The sequence below is a fragment of the Helianthus annuus genome, chromosome 16 (genome assembly GCF_002127325.2).
Source record: "Helianthus annuus cultivar XRQ/B chromosome 16, HanXRQr2.0-SUNRISE, whole genome shotgun sequence".
Lineage (NCBI taxonomy): Eukaryota > Viridiplantae > Streptophyta > Magnoliopsida > Asterales > Asteraceae > Helianthus > Helianthus annuus.
This window is the reverse complement of record NC_035448.2, coordinates 196,243,232-196,263,422: the sequence shown is the minus strand read 5'-3', so window position 1 is coordinate 196,263,422 and position 20,191 is coordinate 196,243,232. Positions and strand designations below refer to the sequence as shown.

The 20,191-nt window shown below is 39.3% G+C and overlaps 3 protein-coding genes across 3 annotated transcripts; all 3 read right to left on the bottom strand.

Moving 5' to 3' along the window:
• Positions 1–1,081: 1,081 nt before the first annotated feature.
• Positions 1,082–7,607, bottom strand: LOC110915264 (cytochrome P450 90B1). The gene is made up of 8 exons (XM_022159932.2): positions 7,254–7,607; positions 6,833–7,157; positions 6,427–6,579; positions 6,054–6,311; positions 5,723–5,815; positions 5,540–5,618; positions 5,302–5,408; positions 1,082–1,570 (listed from the first exon to the last, which is right to left on the bottom strand). Exons 1-8 carry the CDS (start codon positions 7,463–7,465, stop codon positions 1,322–1,324), a joined length of 1,476 nt encoding a protein of 491 aa, XP_022015624.1. The 5' UTR covers positions 7,466–7,607; the 3' UTR covers positions 1,082–1,321.
• Positions 7,608–12,902: 5,295 nt separating this feature from the next.
• On the bottom strand, positions 12,903–13,400 carry LOC110920323. The gene has a single exon (XM_022164541.1). The coding sequence runs from the start codon at positions 13,398–13,400 to the stop codon at positions 12,903–12,905; it is 498 nt and encodes a 165-aa protein (XP_022020233.1).
• A 35-nt stretch (positions 13,401–13,435) lies between these two features.
• LOC110920322 lies at positions 13,436–15,312 on the bottom strand. Its single transcript, XM_022164540.1, has 2 exons — positions 14,736–15,312; positions 13,436–14,634 (listed from the first exon to the last, which is right to left on the bottom strand). Exons 1-2 carry the CDS (start codon positions 15,310–15,312, stop codon positions 13,436–13,438), a joined length of 1,776 nt encoding a protein of 591 aa, XP_022020232.1.
• Positions 15,313–20,191: the final 4,879 nt, after the last annotated feature.

Below are 20,191 nucleotides of genomic sequence, written 5' to 3'. Positions count from 1 at the left end.
TTGTAACTTATTCTTCTAAAGAGTTCATATAACTAAATCCCAAAAATTTAATCACATTATATATTTGGATTTCTATTCATTAAAATAAAAATTTACCTGGTTGTAACATGTATCTACTTGGCTACTCACTAAATTAAAAATGATATTTAGATTTCTATTCCAACAAATTTTACAAATCAAACACATTAAGAATTAAAAATTGGAATTCCTATTTCAATTTCATTGAGTTCCATAAAACAAACAAACCTTTGTACTCAAACACAGGTAGATACATTGGATGATATTGATTATACCCGAACACAGGTACGCAACATTAAATAATTTTGCTATACAATAATAATCGTAATTTTGGATTGTTTCTTGTTAAAACACACAAAGATATAACCTCGTTTTTTTTGTCACTTACCAAGCATTTATTCTAAAGCTATAGAAACTGTTTTCAAACTAAAATATTTCATGAGAATGTATCCAATATTCAAGAAATACGTAAAACATGTTACACACTGAAAATGTTTTAAATTGTTAAGTATATATAATAATCGGATTATAGTAAACACAGGCTGATATTATACAATTATTTTTCTAATTATACTTTAAACATATCAATCGTCTTTGGCTAGGCTGGGGGGAAACATGCTTGTGTAGACCTCACGGGGGTTTCTCCTTTGGTTGGTTCAAGGGAAAACGAGTTTGTAGCTGGACTAGCAGCAAGAAAGGCAGAATCAAAGAAAGTGGATAAGCACGCTAAAGCTTGCGCAGAGAACCAACATGTCTTTATCCCTTTTGCCTTTGATACTTTTGGCTCCCTAGCGCCAGAAGCCATCAACTTCTTGACGAGGGTTCAACGGGTTATCCACAGCAATTGTTCGACCCCAAGGGGGCAGGGGTTTGTGTTCGGGGGGTTGGGGTTTGCAATTCAGAAAGGGTTTGCGGTGTAGCTTGTTGCCCGTCTACCTTCTGTTTTGATGTAAGTTAAACATATATATTTTAGACGTTTAAATTGAAAAAAAGAAGTCAAAAAAGAGGCTAAAATATTATGTACCTCATGTAGATACTTACATGCAATATAAATAAGAATTTAAATTTAAATTCACCTTATATATAAGATATGAGCAAACTACGTACACCAATTGACTGACTATATATGAATAATAAAATATATAATTAGGAAACAAGTATTGACCCTTTCGAAAGCTCCAAACAACGTGTCAGCATGGACATTTTTTAGCCATCCATTTGTTGATTCTCTCCCACCAAACGTAAGATTTGATTGGTGATCATTTTGGATGTTTTCGGTCTTTTCTTCTTCTTCTAATACTAACTAACATCGGTGACGGACTTTGATTGGTAGACCTTTTGGAAAGTCGAGATATGGATAAGCAAAAGCTTCATCCGAATCGACCAATTCCCACTCGTATTTTAGGACCAAATGGTGGATAAATATCGCCATCTCAAGTTTCGCTAGCTCCGACCCTGTGCATAACCGGGGCCCTCCACCAAATGGCATGAAGTTGTTTGCAGATGTTGGGCTTGCACCAGTAGAAGATGATGTCACATGTGTAGTAGTATTCTGTAGTCAAAAGAAAGAATGCCTTTAAATTTTATTATTTGGCAAAAGTTATCATAGTAACATAACATAAATAAATATCTTTTTTAGTAATGTAAATTAGTACTTCAAAGTATCATCATTATTTTTATATTTATTTGTAATGTTATCTATGAAATAAAAGATTGGTGTTTGAGAAGTAATTATTGTGACTTCACAACATAGAAGCAAAATCAATGATAATCAATTCAAGTCATAGAGTGCATCCGAACACCATTTATTTGGTCCTTTTTTTAATTAAAATTGTTTATTCTTCACATATGGTTGTAAAACATGGTCTCTTCAAGAACGAGTACTCCCCGAGTAGTCGCTATAATGTAAGCAGCCGAGACAACTTTCTTCAACTCTGCCTAATTACTCAGAATCGATCAAACGTGGTCAAAATCGGATCCAGTAGGTCAACTCGGGCCGAGTTTGACTTAAAATAAAATAAAACATAATTTTTATGCATATCATATTAAAAAATGAATATCGTATTCACGTATTTTGTTATAAATATTAGTAATTTATGTTATTTGACATATATTTAATTTCCGAAAACTAATTTCTTTATAATTTAACATGTCCGAGTACTCCCTGGGTATTCTCCGCCTAGGCCGAGTACTCTCGACTCCCTGATCGACCAACTAGGGAGCACCTAACGACTTTTGCAACCATGATTCTTCATATATATATATATATATATATAGTATAAAACTTTCTATTGATGTTGATTTTTCTAAAATCTTTAACTGTAATAAAGAAAAATTTATATTAATACTTCTTTGAAACAAAACTTTTATCCAACTTAATTGAATTTAGTTGACTGTTACCCAACAATTATGTCCCTGTTTTCTGGACAGTTTATGTTTAAATAATAAATTAACAAAATCTGAATAAATATTTGTTTATATTGCTTTAATTACATGTCGCGATCACATGATCGTTTCTTCTTCTCTCTTCTACTACGTCCTTTGTCAAATGTAGGGATGGGATTGGTACAGTACTCGTACCTATACCCGTATCAGTACCGAAAATACCGGTACCGAATTTGAACAAAACTAGGTACCAAATATATAGGTACGGTACGGGTACGAGTACGGGTACTGGTACGGGTATTTTCGGTACAGTACCCGCTTGGTACCATTTTGTTTTTATTTACTTTTTGAGCACTTGTACGAGTACTAAATAGGTAAAATTGACATGAGTACCAATATAGTATGAGTACCAAATAGGTAAAATTGGTACGAGTACCAATACGATACGGGTACCATATAGGTAAAATCAATACGAGTACACTATAAATACCATAATATGAAATAAAACATAATACAAAAAAAACTTTTAAAGGTATACATAGAATTCGGTACCAGTACCCGTTTTTACCCGTACCCGTACCCGTACCAATACCGAAAGTACCGAATACCAAAGTTAATAAAACTAGATACCGATACATGTACCAAATACCTAAAATCGGTACGGGTACAGGTACGGGTATTTGGGAAAAAAAGCCCATCCCTAGTCAAATGTATATATGCTGCCCTTACATTTCACTACTTAAAATCAGTCGTGCTATAAACGTTTTCCGGTACAACTATTTATTTACTAAATTAAATTAAAGGAAAATTGGTTTTTAATAAACCAACCTTTGCCCCATTGGTAAATAATAATCCTACCTACAGATTTGGTAATTAATAATCCTACGTTTCAATATTTGGTACTCAATGGACATCCGTTAGTTTTTTTTAACTGAAGTTAGTTTTTAAGTTTTATTTATTACACAAACAGTCCCTGTAGTTATAATTTACTAGTTTTAAGTTTTATTTATTACACAAACAGTCCCTGTAGTTATAAAAAAAATCATAAAAATAAAAAAAAATCTAAAAAATCAAAAAAATTCAAAAAAATCATAAAAATTCTAAAAAAATCAAAAAAATCATAAAAAATCATAAAAAATCTTAAAAAATCAAAAAAATTCTAAAAAAATAAAAAAAATTATAAAAAACCGTTTCGACCCGTACGGTTTCGACGCGAACAGTTTCGACGCGTACCGTTTCGACCCGGACCGTTTCGACCCGTACCGTTTCGACCCGTACCGTTTCGACCAGTACCGTTTCGACCAGAACCGTTTTCGACCCGGATCGTTTCGACCCACCACCACCACCACCACAGCACCGCCACCACCACCACCGCACCGCCACCACCACCACCACCACCACCACCACAGCACCGCCACCGCCACCACCACACCGCCACCACCACCACCACCATCGCACCGCCACCACCACCACCGCACCGCCACCACCACCACCACCACAGCACCGCCACCACCACCACCACCACCGTTTTCGAAACGGTCCGGGTCGAAAACGGTCTGGGTCGAAACGGTCCGGGTTGAAAACGGTTCGGGTCGAAACGGTACGCGTCGAAACGGTACGGGTCGAAACGGTACGGGTCGAAACGGTTCGCGTCGAAACGGTACGGTTCGAAACGGTTTTTATGATTTTTTTATTTTTTTAGAATTTTTTGATTTTTTTAGAATTTTTATGATTTTTTATGATTTTTTTTGATTTTTTTAGAATTTTTTTGATTTTTTTAGAATTTTTATGGTTTTTTTGAATTTTTTTTATTTTTTTTTTATTTTTATGATTTTTTTTATAACTACAGGGACTGTTTGTGTAATAAATAAAACTTAAAAACTAACTTCAGTTACAAAAAAACTAACGGAGGTCCATTGAGTACCAACATATTGAAACGTAGGATTATTAATTACCAAATCTGTAGGTAGGATTATTATTTACCAATGGGGCAAAGGTTGGTTTATTAAAAACCAATTTTTCTAAATTAAAATCCTATTCTCGTCCAATTTTAGTCTTATTTGTAGTCATAACATAAAATTAAATTTGATAAAGACACAGGGAGTATGGAATGGAGGTGAATGAATGCACGTGCAGGTGCACGTGCACCTTTTTTTTAATCATCACTACCCCCACACGCACGGAGTAGCAGTTGGGAGCGTGGGCCTATCATCATCAACATTCCTTATTGGGCCCCACACGCCGTACACGTGCGACCAATATTAGGCCTGCTTCTTTTGGGCCCCCAGTCATTATACGTCCATACCTTGACTTCCTCGTCTCTTTCTTTTGGGCCCACCCCTCTTTCCTTTCGGCTCCTTTCTTCAAGTGCTCTTTTTCACTTGTATTTACACAAATGCAATTCTTTTTTTTTTTTTTCATAATTATCTCTCTTTTATATGAATTTTATTTATAAAAATTATATGTATAAATATTCATACATACGCACTTGAATATACTATTGAAAATATTATTAAAAACATTTTTTAGTATTGATGTTACTGAACAATTATTAAAGATTTATGATATATTTCTGTCGGGACAAATACTGTCCCACACGTGTAAATACATTAATTATGAACAAGACACCAAAACGTTTTTGGGGCTACAAGTTATACCGACAATAAATTTTAATATCGTTGTCCTCCTCCACCCCCTCGTCCACAAAGAGAACTATCAAACCTTTTAACATAGACTTTAATATGTACATATTTTGACATGGACAAAACTAAGAGTTTCAGATTTTATTATATTTAATAAGTTAAGTTAAACAGATATGTTATCTATTTGTTCATGACAAATAATGATTTTTCTTAATTGTTAAAAATATAAAAATATATATAAGTACCAAGTACTAACCTGCCATCTCCATGGATCAAAAAGGTGAGGTTGGTCAAAATGTGTAGGATCCAAATGCACGGCTGCAATCACTGGCAGCACTTTCCACCCACATGGAATGTCATAACCTTTTTAAAAGTCAAAATAAATAAAATTGTTGAGAAACCTTAATATTCTAAAGACCAGGGGTTATCCTGTCATTACAGAATACATTAAGGGGTTAAATGGTAACTTTGAAAAAAAAAACTAGTATATTTACCTTTATACCGCACATCTTTAATAGCCTTTCTGTGAAGGAATCTCACCACATTCCCGAATCTTAGCGTCTCATTGATTACCTTCAATTAGCATAATTTTATTTAGTTTAAGCTTACAACTATAAAGATGTACTTTATGCATATAAAGCTGTACCAAAATAAAAAAAAAGAAATAAATAACTTACACACTGAGTAAATTCCATCTTTTTGTAGTCATCCCAACTTAAATTCATCTCACCCGATAGCCTCTTTGCCTTTGCAATTTCTTCATGTTCTTCCTAAAAGTCATAGTTAATTTTTAAATACCTTTTGATATTGACATGTGTACTCTCATGCATTTTGTGTTATTAATAGTAGGTTGTAAACACTTTTACACACATGTTAATATAGCGTGTTAAAATAGATGATATGGCCCAGATGAATTATTCATCTAGACTATATTAAGAGGGACGGGTTACAACATATCCCACCTTGGTTGTGCTACTAAATAGTATAAAAAGTCGACTAGGGTCTTACTCTAAGTTGATGAACCGCGGTTGGACAAGCTTCCAAGAAGTAAATAGCTAGGGATATGGAAACCGAAGAGGTTTCGTGACCAGCAAAGAGTAAACTCAATACCAAGTCGAGTATTTGCTCTTTTGAGAGGTTCGAGTTGTTAATTACCCATCCGAGTAGATCGTCTTCTAGTTTCTCTAAACCATTTCCTTTATCATCCATTCGTTTAATCCTTTCCTCCATTTTCATTTCAATGAATTTAAGAATCGTCGATCTAGACTGTTTGTACAAAACGATAAGCGAATCAAGATGCATATATTTAATGGGCTTTTGTTAATTCTTTCTAAAATATTTATTAAATGATTAAAAAGTATTAAACAAGATTAGGGTTTACCTTTAGAGCTTTTCTGTATGCAGTTCCAGGGAAGTTTAGAGGGACAGAAACCACACCTTTCATGAAAGTTACATACTCTTTCTTCAAGCGTTCGGTCTCCGGTTCACCGGGGTCTAAACTCATGATATGTTTCGCCATTAGATTGAAAGTAAACTGTGAAAAAAGGACATATGATCATACTAGGGTATCAATTTCCATGAATAAAAATTTATTAGTGTTTAATACAATCTTTATAAGATACTTAACACTAACTAAATATTTCAAATTTGTAAAACAAAAATGTTAGCATATCAAAAAAAAAAAAAAAAAAAAAAAAAAAAATCTTTTCAGAACGAACCCATTTTTACCCGTTACCCAACTCAGCTAACGCAACCCTTTTGCCACTTCAATTAAATTATAAACTTACCTTCTTAGCTTCATCTTGGGCACAAAAAGGTGAGTTTTCTTGCCAAGAATCCAACACCCACAAAGTGTTTTTCTCAACTTCTTTTACCAATTGAGTTTTGAGCCTAGCATTGGTCAAGAAGTTGAGTGAGATGAGCCTCATATCTCTATGCATGTCGCCAACCAAAACCAGCATGGACCATTTGCCAAGAATCCCCCCTATGCTTCTAGGATAGCTACATTCGAATAACCTCCCTTCATTTTGCAATATGTATCTATTCAACCCTGGATCGGCTGAGACTATAGTTGGCTCCCCAAACAAGTTTGATTTGTATATCTTTCCAAACCTATATATATATATGCACAAACATATAAGTCAGTTGTTGTCTATATATACATGTTCTTGAAACATGAATCATGGGAATAATATGAAACTATGTTACCTGGATATGTGTTGTTCCATAAACCTGCCGATGGTGGTGGCCGAGTAGGGTTTAAGGTAGCCGATGGTTTCGCCAATGAACGGCCAGCCCATGTTGCCCGGTGGAAGATTACGGGCCGAATTGCCATGTGTTCTTCTCTTGACAAGATTCAAGATGAGATAAAAATTCAAGATGAGAAAAGATACAAGGAGGAAGAACTCAAGGTCAGACATGTTTAGGGTTGATGATCAAGATTGTTAAACACACAGTTAAGGTGTTCTAGTGTGTGTATGTGTGATGGCAAGGGAAGTAAATGAGATTAGAGTGCACCTTTATACAAGTACATTATGCTGGCAATGTTCCATCTGATGGAAAAGGAAATTTCAACTTTTTTGGAAGATTTTTTTTTTTTAATAAGGTGATCTTTAGCTTTTTGTAAGGGGTGGGATGAGTGAGTTGGAACAAAAAAACAAAACTTAAATGTTTGTTTTCAAACAAAACATTTTTTTCTTCTGTCTTTGGTTGCTCTTACTTTAATCGCCCAACACCATCTATTGCCTAAAAGAGTAAAATATATTTTTGAGTTAATTACATAGTTAGTCCATGTGGTTTGCACAAAGTAATATACTTAGGTACTAATAATTTAAAATCATCTTTTAGGGTATTAACTTTTCATTTTTTAACGTTTGAAGATATAAACGTTAATTGTTTGTTAAACTATTAGTACATAATTATGTTATTTTATACAAACCACAGGGATTAACTATGTTAATTCCCTAAATGTTAATACCTTCAAACGTAACTATGGTAAATTTAAAGAGGGATTTTTATTTGATGTATAACGTAACAATGGTAAGAAAATATTTTTATTTGATGTATTAACGTAACTATGGTAAATTTAAAGAGGGAGAAATGGTTTATATATGACAACAAACGGTTTATGGAAGATATTTTCTCATTAATTCCATTTATAATATGAATATATGGATATCCGTAGGTTTAATTAAGATATATTCTCTTAAATGTTAACAATAATTAGTGATATAACAAGAAATGCATATCCGTAGGTTTAATTAAGAAATATTCTCTTAAATGTTAACAATAATTAGTGTTATTACAGGAAATGCATATCCGTAGGTTTAATTAAGAAATATTCTCTTAAATATTAACAACAATTAGTGTTATTACAGGAATAATTTGTAAATTCTTTTTGTAACAATATTCACTTGATTATAAAGTAACTAGTATTAACCACCCCCTAGCGAGGAGCATAAAATCGTGTCAAGTAGCATTAATGTCATACCATCGTCAGCGATCATTAACACCAGCAAAGTTCGTAAAACAAAAGAATTAAAAAAAAAAAAAACAAAACCAAATGAAAAGTAGATGCCAACACGATAAACCATGCATCCTGTTACAGCATGTTAATACACAAAAATTACACCAAATGCAAAAGTCCACTTAAACAAACTGAAGATCCAAAATTCGATCAAGGCCGGAGCCTGTGAAGGTGGAATGGATCCTGTAGGAGATGAGGGCTGGAACCTGTAAAAAAGCAAACCGTTAGGCTCATCCCAGAGATGGGAGGGCCCCTCTGCGACCACCCTCTGGCGTGAGGATAAGTATTGGTAGAGAGAGAAAATAGAGAGAGAAAGTGAGGACGAAGGTTCAGAAAATCGTGCTTGGCTTTGTACTTGATGAGGTATTTATAATGGTCAACTGAGATGGCGTCATTCGTCCAGACGCACTTGTTCGGATGTTCGTCCTCGGTGACATGGGGCACGGATGTCTTCAAAGTGTTCGTCCATATGTGATCCGGTCCGTCCCAAAGGATGAGGTCCGGATTCGGATATGTATCTTCAAGTCCCCCATTTTGTTAAGTTCTGTAAAGGACTTAATAAAATGTTTTTGCAAAGTGTTTTTGACCGAATGACGTGGCGTTGTTTGTATGGATCCGACGTGGCGCAGGTGAGGTAAGTAATTTTGACCGTCGGTCACCGGTAGGTGACGGTTACAAAACCCCACCTTGGGAATCGTGATCGTCTCCTGACATTATGGTTTGATTTGACGGCCCCTTAACCGACCTAAAGTTTTCTATAAAAACCCTTTTTCACATTTTATTTTTACTTTTTTACTCTCTTATCTTCTCTCAACTGTTATCCTCTTGTTCGTCTTTCTTCTTCTACAAGGTGCGTCCTTTTTTCAGCTATAGTAGTGGCTCCTTGGAAAGATAACCTTTTTGAGAGCATGAGTGTCCTTACCCAACGTCAGTTGGACAAGTTCGTTCGGGAATACAGGATTCCCTTAGATCTTAACCCAGTTCTTCCTTCAAAGGATGAAATCATATATCCTTTCCGTCAAGGAAAATTCCCTTTATATACTCGCGTGTGTAATTTCGCGAATTACAGAGTTCCATTCTCTAAGTTTTTTATTAGAGTTCTCTGGTATTTCCGAGTTCATCTGTGTCAGGTGAACCCTTTCGGAATAAGCCATGTAAATCATTTCGAGATCTCTTGTAGGGCTCTGAACTAGAGGCCAGACTTAGATGTTTTCCGATATTTTTACGAATTCATTACTGCTGGTGATTGGTACACCTTTGCCCATCGGAAGGGTATCCCTCCTCCTTCCGGAGATGAACGGTCCAGCCTAAAGAATTGGAAAGATAACTTTTTCTGGCTGGACGACCGTTACCTTCCGGTGGAGATGGTGTGGAGGTTTAAGGACCAAACAATGTCCTTTGATCTGGGCGAGGACTTTGTTTTCAACAAAGAGTTGGCTCGAGCCCTAATTGATAATATGTCCCCTATCCGTCCCCTCCCCGAACATTTTCTTTTATGGGGACGAGTTTGTTTTTCCTGGGGCTGAGGGGATAGGGATTGGCCGGTTATCCGCACGAAGCGTGAAAGTAAGTCTCCGGTCTCTTACCATCCCTTCGGCATATTTTCTTTTGCTTTTACTTTATTTTATTTTATTTTTTAACTTATTTTTTTCTTCTGAAATGCAGGAAACGAGATGTGTCTTAGGGATGCATTGAAGGTCTCGAATTTCAACGTTTTTGACTTTAATTTTGAAGAGCAAGTAGAAGGTGAGGTTCCTTTTATGAAGCAGGTTTCTTCATCGGCTCAGGAGATCCGTCCTTTGACTGAGCAAGGTACTTCGGAACCACCCACCGCTGATGCCACTTCATCCGGACCAAAACTTATAAAGGATGCCATTGGATCATCTGGATCCCGAGCCAAAGACGATCCTCATCAGGAAGAGGTTGATAGTGATCCGGAGGTGTGGAGTTTGGATGAGGCTCTGAAGTATCGTCCTTCTGCTGCTTCTCTCAAGAGCAAAGGCATTGCTTTTGATGTTGAGTTGAAGGGTCTGGTTCGCAAGCGAAAGACTTAAGTCCCTCAGATCCGATCATCTGATCCTCTCCCTATGCCGAAAACGAAGAAGCCCAAGAAGAGTTCTTCTCAATCTAGTGGTAATGTTATAACCGAGTTGGATGAACACCTCTCCGATGGAAAATCGTCTAGGGAAGAGGCTGCCCGGGCCCGCTCTACTCCCACTCCCACTTTTTCCGGAGGTTTCCTTCCGGTGAACGAAGCAGAGAATATGGAAGTTGAAGATCCGGTGATTACGAGCAAGGGGGATGGAAAAACTCAAGGTGAAACGAAGGTGGTAACTTTTTCAAGTACTATTTTGGATTCTTCATTGGGTCCGGACTGCTTTATTGATGACGAGGAAGATCAAGTGTCTTCTCTTCCTCCATCTTGGTTCAGACCTGAGTTGATGTCCTTTTTTCAATATGCAGATGTGTTTGACGATATGGAAATCAATCCAGCTACGGCTGATGAGAAGTTTGTACCGGAACGGGACATACAGAACAAAGACTCAGTGATGAATGATCTTACAGCGAGGATGTTTTTGTTTAACATCAGTACCCTGCTGGATCATGCTCGGAGCAGGAAGATGAAAAACCAGGATCTGGGAGCGATGGTATTGTTGAATCAGGCTCAGTCTAATGTCTATGTGACGGAGTTATACCGCCGGTGGGTTGAAGCGGAATCGGTGAAGGAAGATCTGGAGAAGGAAACCCTTGCCCTAAAACGCAAAATACAATGCACTCCGGACGCCGAGAAAAAGCTTACCCAACTCTCTCAGGATCTCCAGGCTCAGAAGGAGAAAGTAAAATCTTTGGTTACCCAAAACCAATCTTCCCAAGCCGCAGCTGCATCTGCTTCAGAGGAGCGAGACAAGATAGCAGCGGAATTGAAGAATTTTGTTGAATCTTCAAAGAAGAAAGATGATGAGCATAAGGAGGTTTTGGCCAAGATGGAAGAGGTTGTTTCTAATGCTCGGGTTGCGTACGAGAAAATGCTTGCAGGTCGTTCCCTACTTTTTTATTTCTTATACCTTCTTTTTAAATTTGCTAACACTTTTATCAGAACGTGACGCCCTTAAAACAGGAGAAGCCGATTTGAAGGCCCAGATCGACGAGATTAAAGGTCATCATAAGGCCGAAATTGAAGAGCTTAAATTAGAGAATGCTGATTTAGTGGCGAAGGTGGAGGATCTGCAGGCGACCAAGGTGTGGCTTCTGTCGGAGGAAGCGCAACTGCTGGCGAAGAATATTCATAAAGGACCGGAAATGACAGTGGCCATTGCCGCAACGAACAATGCCATGAGTGCTATTGGAGTTAACTCCAGCATTCATAGTGGTTATGTTCACGCGCTCAAAAAGAAGACTCCTTATGCCGATGTTCCCCTGCTTAACCGGAATGCGGAAGCTGATCTAAACACAGCGGTTTGCATGTTTTGATTCCTTGACTTCCCGGTAGTGAATGATCTACCGAAGCTTGTAAACGAACTGCTCTCAAAAATCATGGACGCTCTTTTCTTCGCCGGAGGAGCGTCGTCAAAAGAATGAGGTGGACATACCTGGCTCTTTGGGGTATGCACCTTTGTACACTTCAGTTAGTAAATCTGGGAAGGTGGACATGTCTGGTAGTTTGGGACATGCACCTTGTTTAGTTCGTAATTTTGTAATGATTTTCATCTTTACCGTTTGTATATTTGACAATTATCCTTAATTTTATAAATGGTTGGAATGATTTCCGGATGTACTAATCCGGTTACTTTTGATGTGATCATTTTATTTACATGCGTCCATGTTTTTTATGATTGTATTTTTTCTTTTCCTTATAACGTTCTTATTGATGTGCGGATCCATCTTATTTATACACAGGATAATTTTAAGTGAAAGCAAAAGTTTGAACGTATGCCAGTCCATCCTTACTTTTTAGGGTTAGTATCTCCTGGTTCGGCCGATGATAACTTTACGTTGCAACTTCTAAGTGATAGAAAATTCATGCATTCTATTTAAAATATTCCGGAGTATACTCTCTGGATAATACAAACTGGTAAAAACATTTAATAGGTGCGGGCAATACCCTCCGCAATACATGAAAGATGAAAAGATGCGGGTAATACCCTCCGCAGTACATGAAAAATAGGAAGGTGCGGGCAATAGCCTCCACATTACAAACTTATTTTAAAAAACTTTCAAGACTTTTTTTCAAAGGAAGCATCTTTTGAGGTTTATCCCGTTCCAGGTACGAGGAACGGGAGTTCCATCCATCTTGATAAGTGTGTAAGCACCATTTTTCCCGGAGGTTTTAACTATGTAGGGTCCTTCCCACTTTGGAGCCATCTTTCCTGTACCTTCGGCCAGACTAGCATCGTTCCTCCGCATGACATGATCTCCTTCTTTGAAACGGATCTCTTTGACCTTTGAGTTGTAATGTTTTTCCAACTCTTTTTTTTATACTTTGCTTCTCGGATGGCCACGAGTTCTCTTCGCTCTTCGGCTAGGTCGAGGTTCAGACGGAGTTGTTGTTCGTTCTCTTCTTGACTTTGTCGCATGCGAGGGGTAGGGATGCCAACTTCGGCAGGGATGACCGCCTCCAAGCCATATGTCAAACTGAAGGGAGTTTCCCTTGTGCTTGTCTTTGGCATCGTCCGGTGTGCCCATAGGACGTGCGGAAGTTCATCTGCCCAGGAGACTCCTTCTTTCCCTAGGCATTTTTTGATGCCTTCCACGATGCTGCGGTTGGCTCTTTCCACCTGTCCGTTAGCCTGGGGATGGGCGACCGAAGCGAAGTTTTGTTCAATGTGCATTTTTCGCACCAAGTCTTGAACGGCTTTTCAGCGAACTACTTCCCATTGTCACTTATAATGCACAACGGCATTCCGTATCTGCACAGAATGTTTTCCCATACGAATCGGAGTATCTGATCCCCAGTGATGGTTCGGAGGGGTTTGGCTTCGATCCACTTAGTGAAGTAATTAATTGCGACCAATAGGAACCTTACACCTCCGGTGGAGACAGGAAAAGGACTGACGATGTCAATTCCCCACTTTTGGAAGGGCCAGGCCGAAGTTACAAGTACGAGGTCGTTTTTTGCATGATGACTGATCGGGGCATGCCGCTGGCAATCTTCGCACGCTTGTAATTCACTAACCGTGCTTTGATGCATACCCAGCCAAAAATATCCGGCGTTCATCGCTTTGGCTACGACCATCCTCGGTCCGGAGTGTATGCCACAAATTCCCCAATGAATTTCCCTGATAACATAACTGGCTTCTTCCGGCGTTAAACATCTCAGGAGTGGACCCAAGAATGTCTTCCGGTAAAGCTTCCCATCATGAACTTGGTACTGAAGCGCTTTGACCCTCATCTTTCGTGCCTGGGCTTTATCCTCCGGAAGCGTACCGTTTTTCAAATAATCTTGGATTGGTGTCATCCATGATTTTTCCTGTATGGCGATCGACATCACGGCTTCCGCCTGGCTGATGGCCGGAGCTTGCAGAGTTTCAACCAGCACCTCCTTGGACAGGTGACAGAACGTGACGGATGCCAGTTTACTCAGAGCATCAGCTTTTTTGTTTTTGCTTCTCGGAATATGAACTATTTTGCAAGAATCAAACGTGGACATCAAACTATTGACTTGGTTTAAATACCGAATCATGTTCTCCTCTCGTGCCTCATATTCTGCATTGACTTGATTAGCAACCAGTAACGAATCAACATGAGCTAGGACGGAGTTTGCACCGGCTTTGGCTGCCGTTTGGAGTCCGACTAAGAGTGCTTCGTACCCTACTTCATTGTTTGAAGTCTTGAACTCAAAACGCAGAGCGTAGGTGTATTCTATCCCTTCCGGATCTATTAAGATTAAACCGGCTCCAGACCCCTCCTTACTAGAAGCTCCGTCCGTGTACAAATTCCAGACTTTTGCAAGAACGGGGTTCTCTTTGGCACTCTCTCCAGTGGGAACTTCGGTAAGGAAATCTGCTACCGCTTGGCCTTTTACCGGACCTCGGGTTTGGTAAGTAATGTCAAAAGCACTAAGCTCTATAGCCCACTTCGTAAGTCGTCCGGAGACCTCAAGTTTTCTTAGGATTTGCTGGATCTGGAGATTGGTTTGTACCTCTATATTGAAGGCCTGAAAGTACCTTTGGAGTCGTCTTGACGCATGTACCAGAGCAAGTGCCACTTCTCGATCATCGAATACCGGGTCTCATAATCTTTTAAGACGCGACTCACGTAGTAGACCGGTATTTGTGCTTGATTTTGATGCACCACGAGTACCGCGCTGATGGCGAAATGAGAGGCGAAGAGACATACGGTAACAATTTCTCCTGTTACTAGTGCAGTCAGAGTGGGTAGAGACCCAAGACAAACTTTTAATTCTTGGAAAGCCGAATCAGCTTCCGTCGTCCATTCTATCTGACCCTTACCAGTACGCTTCTTTAAAACATTCATGAAGGGAATGGTGCGGTCTACAACTTTGGAGATGAAACGATGCAGTGCTATGAGCTTGCCATTTAAATATTGAATTTCTTTTACTGTTTTCGGAGGCTGCATGGAAACCACAGCTTGAATTTTGTCTGGATGAGCTTGTATCCCGGACTGGGTTATCCATACTCCTAGAAATTTACCTTCCTCTAGTCCGAAAGAACATTTTTTAGGATTCAACTTGAGATTGATACTCCGGAGCCTGGCAAAGGTTTCGAGTATGTCATCGATCATGTTATCTCCGGCTTCGCTCTTAATAATCAGATCATCCACGTAGATTTCCAAGTTTTTCCTATTTGACCTTTAAACGCTTTATCCATCAACCTCTGATAGGTAGCTCCGGCTTTCTTTAATCTGAACGGCATTTTGGTGTAACAAAAGAGACCCTCATTTGTTACGAATGCCGTCTTGTCATCGTCTTCCAGAGCCATTTGTATCTGATGGTATCCTTTATATGCACCTAGAAAGCATTTAAGGTGGAAGCTTGCCAAGGAATCGATTTTTAGGTCGATCTCCGGAAGAGGGTTGCAATCTTTCGGACACGCATTATTAAGTTCGGAGAAATCAACACACATCCTCCATGTGTTGTCTTTTTTGGTGACCATTATCGGGTTGGAAACCCAGGTTTGATATCACACTTCCATGATAATTCCAGCATTTAACAATTTACGTACATCTTCGGCAATGGCTCTATGACGAGCCGGAGCCATATTCCTCTTCCTCTGAGCGACCGGTTTTACCGCATGCGACACTTTCAACTTGTGCTCAGCCAAGGAGCGAGGGACCCCAACCATGTCGGAAGTTTGCCAAGCAAATACATCAAGGGAACTGGATAATAGTTTCCACAGTCGCTTCTTGGTTCGTTCGGGGAGTTGAGCTCCGATAGCAATATTTTGCTCCGGAAAATGTGGATGGATAGCCCATTCCTCCGTAAGGAGAGCAGGAGGCTGTATACTATTCCCCTCGCTTTGCCATATTTACACGACACACATGGTAGACTCAGAAGGCAATGTTGCTACACCAGCTTCAGTGGGAAATTTCAATGACCCATGAATGGTGGAGCTGATAATGCCGAAAGCGCACATCCCTGGTCTCCCTAATATGATGTTATGAACGGATCTTGCCCCAACCATCAAGTACGTTAAGTTGTCAATTCTAGCCAAATTTCCAGTACCCAACGTAGTTGGTAATGTGATTTGCCTGATCGGCTGAACCACTTCTCCGGAGAAGCTTACTAACGGCATAGATACTTGTATTAACTTCGCCTTGGACTGCGGAGCTAGCTGTTGGAAGCACTGCTGGTACATGATTTCGGAGGCACTTCCGCTGTCAACATAAATCCTCGGACCTTGTGCCAGGCTATGACTGCTGATACGATGATCGGTCCATCTTTGACTTCACCCGGAGTGATCGGAGGAAAGGCGATCGGCTGATGCATCCATGCGGCCAAATGATGATTGGTCCGTTTGACGCCTTGGTTATTCACTTTTCTTATCATGTAAATTGCTGACTGGTTGTTCGGATTATCTACCGAACTACCGGAGGATTTGCCTTCCTTCATTTCTTTTACCAGATGTGAAAGCTTGTCGGATTGGACAGCTTTCTCGATCTCCTGTTTTAAAGACCAGCAGTCGTCCGTATTGTGGCCTCATGCGTCGCAATATTTCTTGGAGTTTTTATCTCCCGGATTTCGAAGCTTCGGAGGTGTGGGAAAATTTTCTCCTTCGGCGCTGAGGATCTCACTAGGAGTTTTGGAGAGGTCTGATAGATTATAGAACCTTGGCCCAGAACTTCTTCCGCGTTGAGATCGATCATTTCTGCTGTAAGGGTGCGATCGTCCCCTATTTCCGGATGGAGCCTTATCGAACACAGATCCTCCGTTCGTCTTCCAAGAAGACATTTTCTGGTCTGTTTCTGATGCCGGATTGCAAGCATTTTTTCCACGAGCGAAGGCTCGGGCTCGCTCCATGAGTACTTCCATTGTTTTTGGGAGATTTTTGTGCAATTTCTCCACCAACTGATTGTTCCGGACACCGTGACAAAAACCAGAGATCCTCAGTTGATCTACCACCCCACTGATCTGCATACTTTCTCGATTGAATCGGTCAATGAAGCTTTCCAGAGATTTGCCATCTTTCCTCCGAATGTTATGTACTTCAGTGATTTCTTTGGAATAATGCCTTTGTTGGCTGAAGTTTTGAAGAAAAACCTTTGGAATTCCTCGAAATCGTTGATTTCGCCTTCATTCAAAGCATCGAACCATACTCGTGCAGCCCCGGTTAATGTTTGTGCATACATAAAACAATAGGCTGGCATCGGCCATTGCTTAACTCGTGCGGCCCCGTCGAAATCAAACATGTGATCGTCCGAATCTGTGGTGCCATCGTATTTTTTTTACTGTGGTTGGCATTTTGAGCTTCGGAGGAAGCTTGGCATGCGTGATGCGGGCACTAAATTTGGATTTGGCCGTCATTGATACCGGATGGTACGGTTTTGTGAGATCCGGATCATTAACCACTTCCATTTGAGAGTCAGTGCGTGTCGTGATTGCTGGAGATGGTCCGGAAGAGACTTGCATATAACTGTTATAAGCTTCCGAAGTAATAACTGTGGAGAAAGTAGGAGAGGCGAAAATAGTAGGACCCGTAGTCCTTACCGGAGTTTCATCGTGAAAAAGCCTAGTTCGTAAACCGAGGATTTGTTCATCTCTAGAGACTTGCATTTTTGGAAAGAAACTCCGCGTCAAATTCTGATGCCTGTGAAGTTGGCATCAACATGAACGGTAGAGTTGTGCCTGGTCCTGAGCTCAAAGGAGCTGAAACCATAGAAGTAACACTTGTCGGAGCTGTAGTTTGCACACTAGCAGCAATGGATCCCGAATTCAAAGAACCCAAGGCCACCATAGATCAGTTATTTCTTTGCTCAAGAAATTCACCAAAGTGAAGGACTGTGAGCTGCGAAATTAGATGGCGCCAATTGAAGATCCAAAATTCGATCAAGGCCGGAGCCTGTGAAGGTGGAATGGATCTTGTAGGAGATGAGGGCTTGGAACCTGCAAAAAAGCAAACTGTTAGGCTCGTCGCAGAGATGGGAGGGCCCCTCTACGATCACCCTCTGGCGTGAGGATAAGTATTGGTAGAGAGAGAAAGTGAGGACGAAGGTTCAGAAAATCGTGCTTGGCTTTGTACTTGATGAGGTATTTATAATGGTCAACTGAGATGACGTCATTCGTCCAGACGCACTTGTTTGGATGTTCGTCCTCGGTGACATGGGGCACGGATGTCTTCAAAGTGTTCGTCCATATGTGATTCGGCCCGTCCCTAAGGATGAGGTCCGAATTCGGATATGTATCTTCACAAACAAATGCCATATTCTCAGTTACAATTTGCATTCAGCAACGTACAACAAATCATGTCCATATACCTTCTTCTTTTGCTTAATCTATATCCCATAATGTGTGTTATGTGTAATTGATTGTGTTTGGATTGTTCAACGCAAATTTTAGTCCGTAGGTTCATCCCCCCTCTATAGTTTTGTATTTTAAATTGGTTCAATTACAAATTGTCATTCTTTTCTTAGGTATGATGGAATTAAATAAGCAAAGATTGAGGGTGGTTTTTGGTTTTCCTTCTTGATGAAGTTAAAGAAAAAAGGAGACTGTTTAATAGTTAAAAGTTCCATGCATTCTTTGTCGGTCTTTATCATTTCATTGTTTCGGTCTTCAAATTAGTGACCGGTAAATGATTTTTTTTGGGCAAGTTGGTTATGAAAATTAGAATGATGTACAATTTATGGTCCACAACTGCATACAATGGTAATCTAAAAAGTATCAAGAAATGTTCAAATTAGATTTATTGAAAGTCGAATTGCTTTCTTCCCTTTGTTAATCAATTGTTGCCTCTAGTGACGAAGTCTTATACTATTTATGATTTATGGGATGCTTAGTATTATTACATGTATAGTTCCGTAATTTCCCAAACATCTTATATATATTCTTGATTATTAGCATTTGGTTAATAGTCAATACGTTGTGGTTCTTAGTGTCCTCGCTTTTGTTTCTATATATTATATAAATTTTTGTATCACACGAAATCCTGAAATTATATTCTACAGTAAATATATTATTAAATAAGTATATGGCGTTGTGTGGAATATGTAGCTGTACCTCATGCTTATAAACCTAAGAGTACATCTCCCTGAAGCGCAATACACTTGATAAGTATGAGGTACAACTACATACTACACACATAAGTTAATAGATACTCACAACCAAGGCTAAGGAAACCATCACAACACAGCCAAATAACCAATTCCATCAAACAAGTCACTTAACCATCAAAGCATTCCATTAAACAAGTGGCATGCACACCTTGTGTGTTAACATAGTTGAAGTTCAGACCCACAACCAAGGCATAGGAAACCATCATAGCCTCTTGACCATCAAGAATCTCAAAGCCATAGAAAGGGTAACATTTCCGCCAGTAAACAAACAACGCCGGTTTTTAGCTCAAGAACTCCCAAACCTTAAAACAAAAGCATAAAAAAAACCTGTAACATCACGGATAAAAGCAAACTCATTTTCATCGATTTTTCAAGGCGTCTAGTGACCGTTGGTCACATCGCCGGACAAATAAAAAGCATCAAAAAATTAGTAACATCTGCAATAATAGTAATCTCATCTTCATCAACATTTCAAGGCCTCCGGTGATTGTTTATCATCATCGAATGAAATACAAAAAAAAAATGTCATTGGGGAAGACGATCGGAGCAACCGCTAGCCCGGTCAACACTCACTGAACTCATGACAACCACCCCACGGCTTCACTGGTTGCTTCCATCTATTAGACAATTGTAGTTAAATATATTCATTGTATTTCATTTATTCTTTGTGTCTATTGGTTTACCATATATTTAGTGTATATATCTTTGGCTCCCAAAGGTTGGAGCACTGAATTTTCTCAATTATCACATGGTATCTAGAGCCTGATTTTCCCCCTTCCCCTCCCTTTCTATCTTCTGCTCTTTCCTGTTCTCTGCCCCACCCTCTGCCTCCTCTCCTCGATGGCTTCATCCTTCTCCTCTTCTGATTCAGCCATTCCCATGAACACACTCA